At 38.2% G+C, this 9,106-nt stretch overlaps 1 protein-coding gene across 2 annotated transcripts; it reads left to right on the top strand.

The window, feature by feature from the left end:
* The first annotated feature begins 802 nt into the window (after positions 1-802).
* LOC100888471 (uncharacterized protein C3orf18 homolog) lies at positions 803-6,093 on the top strand. 2 transcript variants are annotated; one of them, XM_003725173.3, is made up of 4 exons: positions 803-1,000; positions 2,690-3,403; positions 4,264-4,411; positions 5,505-6,093. In XM_003725173.3, exons 2-4 carry the CDS (start codon positions 2,754-2,756, stop codon positions 5,562-5,564), a joined length of 858 nt encoding a protein of 285 aa, XP_003725221.2. In that variant the 5' UTR covers positions 803-1,000; positions 2,690-2,753; the 3' UTR covers positions 5,565-6,093. The 2 variants fall into 2 exon arrangements, with proteins under 2 accessions (XP_003725221.2, XP_011670713.2); XM_011672411.2 differs by having other exon boundaries at positions 803-1,004.
* Positions 6,094-9,106: the final 3,013 nt, after the last annotated feature.

The raw sequence follows: 9,106 nt of genomic DNA, 5'->3' as shown, positions 1-9,106 counted from the left end.
CACGCCGAAATCCTCGTTTCTTGAGGGTGTATTTTGGCTTTAGAAGAAATCCTCGTTTAGGGGGTGTCTGAACGGTGGTCACACATGATTTCAGTATTTCTACATGACTGAGAGCCGGGCAGCATGGTGCCCATAATTACAACCTTATTTATTGTATTAATATCGAAATGATTTACACCACAACAAAATGTCTTTTACCCCTCATTCGCTTACTTCTCGCAAAACTGATAAATCAGGATGATACTTGGCAACGAGAGGACCGAATATAACTTTTTGCATTTTATCTAGTGTATATTGATGACTAAATAAAAATTTGCCTTGATAAAAATGCAAAATTTTGCTCGATTGCCTCGCTCGCTCGCAATATTTCAGATTCGGATAGCATGTTTTCGGATACGAGTTCCATGCATTGCATGCGTCTATGCGTCGGAGGGCTGGAAAACAAATCCTCGTTTATGAATTTTATATAAGGCGTCGTGAAAAAGGAGGCCCGGCTAAAATAAAAGGTCGGAAAATGGCTGATCTGGTCGACTTCTAGTGCCCCCGCCCAAATAGGCTATATAGTTCATCAATAAAATATAAGATTGTCCCCTAGCTGGGTTTCCCTTGGAATCGGTTGTGATTTTTAAAATAATTTTTGCAAAACTATAAAACTTTATGATCTTTCTTGTTTGTCAGACAAATTTGCAGTGAAAGGTACCTGCATGATAGCCCACACCCCCCCCCCCCCCCCCCCCAAATAGGACTTCACGTCACCAGTACAGTAGTAGCAGTGGTGCGTACTTAAACATCCTACGAAAAAAAAAAACCCTCCGACGGCGCAGTATAGCCAAGGCATTGCATATCGCTTGCGAATTGAGATCGTGTTATGTTGTAAACTTGCAAATGTTGTGATCAGGAGCCAAATACAAGGGAGATCCCTGGCCTTATCTTACAGCTACATACAGTAACAAACCGGCTGACAGTGACACAGCTCCATTCACAGCCTATTAACACCTTAGTGAGTAAGTCGATGTAACCATAGACGTAGGTGTAACGCCAGGCACTCCTTTTATTAATTTGTCAGGCCTTTGCTTTGGTTTGTATTTTGTAAGTTGTATAACAATAGTTCTTCGTCTGACCATGGACTTACTAGACATGGTCTGACTGTCAGCTGTAGCTGTGTAGATCTAGCTAGCTGTCTCACTCTCTCTCTCTCTCTTACTCTTACTTAGTACTTATAGACTCAGCCTAGTTTTACACCATTCACTAACAGTAACAGGCCGAGACAGAGATAACTGTCTGCCAAAATGGGCAGCCCATCTCAATTTAATCTCTGTTATTAACTTATTCAACTTATGGTTTGCATCCTTAGCTTAGGCCTACAAATACAACCTTAGCTTAATCTAGCTACTTAATCTAGGCTACTAGTTATAGATCTAGATCTACTACTATTACTAGATCTAGATTTCTTTGATGGATATTTTAAAGATTAGAAGTGGGTGGTGGACGTGAATGTTCCTTGATCTGCATCTGTTGATGTTGTTGGCTGTGGTTTGCATATGGACCGGAAATTTCTGTCTCTTCGTTCTAAATCTTAAGCCTCTTATGACGCTGCACTCTACAATGCTAATCTTAGCAGGGGAGGGGTTTCACTCAGAGTCGGAGCGAAAATTTCCGCGTAGCGCTCAAACCTATGACGATATTCAGCCGATATAAGCATCGGGAGTCTAGCTAGTACGGGGTGGGCGGACGGCACAGCTCATTCAAATACCCTGTAGTCAGCAGCGCACTTGGGTTGCAAAAATTCGCTATTTAGCTAACCATAGCTTCTTCTTTGCTTGGCTTCCTCCAGTTTGAAGAACTGCAGTTGGTGCAGGTGTTAGTACAGGTACATGTAGTACACTATACAAAGGATAGGCAGGTTTACAGTGGCATCACATACATGTAGTGGAACGTTTAACATGGAGGTCAAGTATGAAACAGAGAGAGATTGTGAAAGAGTGAGGGGTTGATTCAGTCCGAAAGAGAGGTGTGAGAGCAGGAGCCAAGCAGCGATAGCTTTGTGAAGCGTTCACCCTTCGTTTCCGTGTTGGAATACTGATTTAATTTTTTTTTTTTGATGGATATTAAAGATTAGTCAAGTGGATGGGTGACGTGAATGCATGTGATTCCACTGTAAACCTGCCTATCCTTTATATAGTGTACTACCAACACATGCACCAACTGCAGCTATCCAAATACATGTACAGGGTCTACTCTGCAAACTTTGGTCTAAAATGTCATTTAATGTCTAATTTTGTTTAATACATTTTATTCTTGTGTGAAATCTATTCTTATAATAATATATGCCTGTATAAAAAAGAAAAGAATATAAACTTTTTTTCTATGTAAAATGTGGAATAAATAAACTTCAAACTTCAATTTTAGCAGATTCATATCCAATGCATTTACATAGGTTGAATTAAGTTCCACTTACCAATAGGCAATACCAGATTGACTGTATGATGCATTTAAGGGTCTTTTTTCTGGATATTCTTTGTCCAAATTGAACTTTGGTTGAAATTCTTGCAGCCATATCTTAAACTGTTACTGCACATGAAGGAAGATGACGTCATCCATTGACAGTAACTAACAGTTTAAAATACGGCTGCAAGAAATACAAGTTTCAAGTCATCAAGTAGATAATATATTATCTTTTGTCTCTTAGTGTTGCATGTTCATCAGGACGATCTTGCACGATGATGAAACAACCTAGATGAGATGACTACACTATGGCATACATTTGTCTTTGGTTGCTGCTTGGTATGTGTGTCCTCCGTACCATAGCTGGAGCTGACAGGAATGCGACGTCAGGAGTCATAGACCGAATTGTGGAGACGCGTCCGGACGTCCTGCCCCATGTGAGTTTGCCACCGAGTGTTAATAATACATGGCCTCCATTTGATGCGTCAAGACCAGAGTTGAGTCCACCACCGGATATCAATCCACCCTTCGAGTTCCTTGGCACAGAAGTTTCTCACTTGAACAAAACTTCCATGTCGGCCATGACGACTCAGACCAGTAATATTACACGAATGCATACATCTCCTGCCACACAAGAACCATCTTTAGATACAGACATTGTGGCAACGTCTCTCCCTGTTCAGTCATCTTCAACAGCAGCAGCTGTAGCCACGCGCTCCACCATGCCCATACCTGTATCTACAGTGGCAGTATCTAAAGTGGGAGTATCTACAGTAGCAGTATCTAAAGTGGCAGTATCTACAGTGGCGGTATCAGTGACAGTAGCGAGGAAACCAAATGGGAATGAGCATAATCATGAACATGTCAGCATTGCTGTATTCTTAGCTGTTCCTGTGTGTGTTGGACTGCTCATCTCATTCTTCATCCTGTTTGGAAAGTACTGCCGCAAGAAATTAAGGTAATGGTGCAAAGAAGTGTAAAGAATTCATCCTTGCATTATCCTCAAGTTGGACAATGTAGATGATTTACTCATAGCCAATACAACTGATTTGTTGATTGTTCATCAATAAGTCATCAATAACATCTGTATTTTTTCATTTGGCTGGTATACTGAGCTGGGCAGCGTCTCACAAAAGTACAAGTTCACCGACATACCTTTGAAACGTGTGTTAAACTTAATACACACATTTCAATGGGTCGTCGTTGGACTTGTACTTATGACGGTTTCGTGAGACACTGCCCTGTAGTTTATTCACATTGGTGTATTCAGCATTAAGGGGAAGCTCAAAATACCCCCCCCCCCCTGCCGTTACTTGAAGGCCCAAGATGAAAATTAAAATCTATTGTGAGCATACAGAATGAAGAAGTGTGCAGATAACTTTGTCCCTGCCGGCTGCCGCCCTTCCTTCCTTTTAATCAATTTCCTAAGTGCCTTATCCCTTGGACACTAGTCAAAATATATTGTGGTAGCATATTATTGTTCTCTAAAAAGAAAAGAACCTCCTGAGTCATACATTTTGAAAAAAATTATTGTGTTGGAACAAATGGAAAGATGTATTTATTTTTCGTATTATTATTATTATTTTAAATGTCATAAAAATCATAATCATACAGGAAATATTGCACAGTATATGCCTAAATTGTATTAGATTGTGGTGTACCGGTAAATCATTTCCACATCAATTACAAGAACTCGATATTACCTACTTTTCATATAACTTTTTGATAAGTTGATTATATTTATAACTGCAGTTTTCTATGCACGATACAGAGTATATTATCCAGCTGACTCTGTTACTTTCATTTGTTCCAATTCAGACTAGACAAGCTCCGTCATCAGCTGATGCCCATGTATAGCTTTGATCCTGCAGAAGGAGAGGATTGGGAGACAGAATTACTAACAGACCCAAGAACCCAAGCTACTACCCAGCAAACAACAAACACCACCCAAAGCACCACTCCAAAGGTAATGTGAGCGAGAGAATATTAAGAATAAGACAAAACTTCTCAGGTTAAAGATGAAGTTGAGTTCTGGTCATGCGATTGCATTGTGAAAGAAACGGTGTGGAACCGACCAGAAAAGGTTGATCATCTAGCATATAAGAATTTGTGTGTATTGCAAGGTTCTGGAATCATCAAAATGATAAGAAATTTGGCCAAGTCTTGGTACAGTTACAAACACTTGCACAGAAAGATGTACATGGGACTTCCGACTACACGAACACGTGGCGTAAAAAGCCGGCCCCCCCCCCCCCCGATTTTTACGATGTTACATGAATATTTAGAATATGAAGGCATTTGAAGAGCCATGCTTTTCAGGGAACATGTCTTAACTGATGTTCTTCCACACTTGCATAATAAGAATGAGTAATGCTAACAAAATTATTTTTCACCTCTTCCCAGAACTCAACCTTCTCTTTAAAGAGCCGAGTAGAAATTTACCTCAAAATAGACACGCATTAATAGTATAGATATAATGACTGCTATGAGAGGCATAGGTAACGGTAGTTGTTTTTATAAGCTCAATTGGACTTTACATTCTGCTATCACCCCAAGGCGTGCCTCATCACGACTCCAATTTCGGATGACTAGATTTATTCAACATACTAAAAAGAGGTATATAAATGATATTATTAGTAGCAAGCCTTTGTAATAGCCCTACAATATCACAATATGGTATTTTCTGTTATGTTTAAGTCTCTGATACCAAAGGGTGTGATGGAGGAAGCAAGTGTCTTTTATTATTGTGTTATCCTCTGATTTTTAGCCAGGATAACTGAAGAGCTGATAAAAGATTTTAACCACTTTTAATTAAAGAGGGTTCTAAAAAAAGAATTATGAATTAAATTTGGGGTAAAGTGCAAGGGTATAAAAATTCCCCACCTCCTCCTAAAACAATTAGATAATGATTGTTGTAGACCCTCATCCTTATTCACTTGAGAAGGCTCTTGTCAATCTATAGCATTACATACAAAATACCTATGTGAAGAATATTACAAATGACGTAATATTGATTTTTGCCACCCTTTTCTTCCTTTTTCTTCTTTGCATACTGACAGCCAACGAGCCAAGCAGAAGTTCCACAGCTAAGATTTAACTACCCTGCGGCGGACGTGTGAGCCACGCGTTTGATCAATCATTGGGATGTCTGGCCTGGAGTTATCCCGTTGACTAATGAATTATCTAATTCCCATAGACCTAACATAGGGACCACCAGGTTCCAGTAAGCAATGGGTTAAAATGGTTGTTCAAGTTTGATTTGAGCTGTATATTGATTTATTGCTCCATGTCCAGCTCACCATGCAGCACAGTATAAATCAATGTTTGCTTTAATAAAAGCAGGCAAAAACATCAAAAAGGGCTAAATTTGAACTTGACATTGCTAAACGATCCTAAGAAGAAACTTTTGAAATCATTAACACATGTATGAATGTATTTCTGTGATGTATTTTAATATAGTCAAGCACTTCGTTCACATACCGGTACAATCGAACTCAGAAACAGCTGGCCTGGTCACCAATGTCCAGATACATATGATGTGTATGTGCTTTGCTGAAAGAAAATGAAAAAAAAGTCTCTGAATTGAGAATGCACATTTGTGATGCAGATTGGTGATAGGTTAACCATATAAAAGTGTACTGTGGTCAACTTTTCTTTTTGTTTTGTCTTTAATACCAAAGAGGTTTGTTTTCCCCCTGTCAATTAGATATGAAAGCTGTAGTGTTTTTAGGGGGCTTTCTCACTCACTCTCATGTGACTCTTTGCTCACAATCCCACTCCCGAGTGGTCACATTAATTTGGTGAACGCAATGGGTCACTTGCCAAAGTACAGTCAAACCTGTCTATAGTGACCGCCCAAAGAAAACACAAAAAGTGGTCTTTGTAGACAGGTTCCTTTAGTACATGTTTCAATTTAGAAACCATTTTCAAGGGAAACCAAAAATGTGGTTGTTGTAGACAGGTGGTCTTTGTAGAAAGGTGGTCACTAAAGTAGGTTTGACTGTATATGGCATAGCATGCACACATATACACACACAGACTTGCTCAACAACTCTCTCTCTCTCTCTCTCTCTCTCACATTCACTCGGTCTATCATTATGAGAGCAATCAAGAGCGTCACAAGCACAGATTCATGAATAGGGTTATTCAAAAAACAATTACAGAGTTTGGAAATGATATTATATTCCCTTTGGGCCTTGTCTTTATGAACACAGACCAAACTCTAACACATGTCATGGAGTAAAAAATCAAAATAATTACAGCAATAGTACCAACATAGTGGCTGTACTGATGAATATTAAAGATAAACTTGAGTTCTGGTAATGCGATTGCATTGTGAAAGAAAAGGTGTGGAATGGATCAGAAACAGTTGATCATATACATGTAGCATGTAAGTAATGGTGTGTAATGCAAGGTTCTGGAGTCATCAAAATCATCATAAATTTGGCAGAGTCTTGGTAAAGTAACAATCACTTACACAGAAAGATGTATATGGGACAACACACATGGTGTCGGGGCTAGTACTACCCTGATTTCCTTATCTTTCTATGCTCATTACTCAACCAGTATACATTTTCTTCCAAAATTGTTTGGCACATGACATTTATTTGTAATCTTGAACATTCAGTGTAAGTTTCGTTATATTCTGTGAGAATTCATTTTCTTTTTTTACCAGAACTCAAGTTTATCTTTAAGCTGTGTGTACCGTGACACACTTGATCTGTATACAGTAACTACACACTTCGAACTCTGACCTTGCTTTTTACCAAGTCCACACACAAACTCTGGCTAATATAGCTCTACCTCCTCCCTATTCAATAAGCGCCCTCTACAGGCCTATCCAAAAACAAGAGGAAAAAAAGGGGATTTGTCTGGTCAGGCAAAATGTATGTACACTAGGTGTGAAAATAAAGGTGAGGATAAGAGGATTATTGTCATCATTGCAGTTCGTTCGTTCGTTCGTTCGTTCGTGTCTCCTTAGACCAAGATTAATGGATCACATTACAGTTATAAGAAAGTTTTCTTTTTTTTAAGTAGGTTCAAAGGACCTAGTGAACTATCAGTATAATGAATATGGTTGGGAATATATATATGCTCATGACAAAGAGAATCTGAGAATCAAATGTTATCTCGGAATTGCAGAGGACATAGGAATAGTCAACTGTTTGTGAAGAAGGAAAAAATCCTAGTAGCGATGTCATTATGGCACGTACCGCAGAAGGATGAAAAGTATATATCCTTCTTATCTGATTATATTTATTTCCCTATCACAACCTCCCCATACTGACATAATGTCTGACAGTCATCTACCCCCAAGATGTTTTTTTTATATTTCAAATTTATCAAACTTAGTGAATTTTCCCTTAAGAAAATATATTTGTCTTCTCTGTATATTTTTCAAAATGTTGACATCTATCTTTTAAGTTTTCTTTAGTGAAGAGAGAAGTTGGAAATGAGATACAACTTAAATCACTTTTATTTATCATATGCTGAATGATTCTGAGTTTTAGCACTGGGCATTTCAGTAGAATGAGCTGCAATTTTTTTCTCTTGCCAAATAGTTTTTTGCTTGCAATATCAGTATAAAAAGAACAAATATCAGAGAGTATATTATAATAATAAATATCAGATTTAGATCCATTTCTATTCAATTGTCAATCATATTCAAAGACAAAAGGGTTTAGAATTTGTGTGCAATTAACAAGGAATGCACAAAACGTACAAGATATTAAAATCATATATTGAAAATTGATGGTCTGAATTTATAATTAGAGTAGGATTCTGCTGATGTTATATGAAGCAAAAGAGATGTATTTTTATTTTTATGCAGAAATGTGCTAATTTGTTATCTATGCTTAGGCTTTTTGTATTGCTTTGGGGATGATTTTTGTTTTCTTCATTTCCCGTCAAATGCTGCCTCTGTTTTCCCTCATAACTGTTACTGCTGGTACATCTTGTACATTGTATAAACTTGTTTGAGTTGATGGAGTGGAAATGTTCATAATCTTTGTAAAATCTGTTAGAAAGTGATTGTTGCTTATAAATCTTCTAATATTGCTATAATTCTGAACAAAACCAAATGCACTTGTTATTACTGTAGGAACTTAAGATGGTAATAGTATAAATAGCTGTGAACATGATATTTCATGCATTGTATGATTGATGGGAAGAAGTTTTGGTCCTTCAATAGTTGTATTGTTTCACACAAAGATCTGAATGTCATCAAATTCACAAGCACTTTGTTTTCTGGGTTTTGACTCCAAAAGCAGCACCGTAATGGGTGTTATGAAATGGTTCCAAGAAAGTAGCCAGTGTGAAGCATCAAAATGGATCACGTGTGCATGCATTAACCTTTTACCATATGCACGCGGAGTGCATTTGGTGATAACAACCATCAATTTCGTGACTTTATACTCATATTGTAGACACATGTTATGAAACAAATAATGCATGTTTTTAGCTCGTGCATTGTGAAATGCAATTGGTTAAGTCACAATTAGACGGACAATGAACTCCGCAAGTCTCGTTCAATATCCTACAGTGACTTATCAAGGGGCACCGACGCATTGACTTGGTTTCGAACCCGGGTCACCGGATTACGAGACCGCTGCTCTACCAACTGAGCTATCGCGCCTCTTTGGAGACTTAAGGTGTTTCTTTC

The sequence above is a fragment of the Strongylocentrotus purpuratus genome, unplaced genomic scaffold (genome assembly GCF_000002235.5).
Source record: "Strongylocentrotus purpuratus isolate Spur 01 unplaced genomic scaffold, Spur_5.0 spur5_scaffold_6, whole genome shotgun sequence".
Classification (NCBI taxonomy): Eukaryota; Metazoa; Echinodermata; class Echinoidea; order Camarodonta; family Strongylocentrotidae; genus Strongylocentrotus; species Strongylocentrotus purpuratus.
This window is presented reverse-complemented; position numbering and strand designations above follow the sequence as displayed.

Coding starts and splice junctions, on each gene's coding strand:
- LOC100888471 (XM_003725173.3), top strand. CDS start 2,754: ATGGCATACATTTGTCTTTGGTTGCTGCTTGGTATGTGTGTCCTCCGT. Junction 3,404..4,263: donor TACTGCCGCAAGAAATTAAG/GTAATGGTGCAA, acceptor GTTCCAATTCAG/ACTAGACAAGCTCCGTCATC. Junction 4,412..5,504: donor CCCAAAGCACCACTCCAAAG/GTAATGTGAGCG, acceptor GCATACTGACAG/CCAACGAGCCAAGCAGAAGT.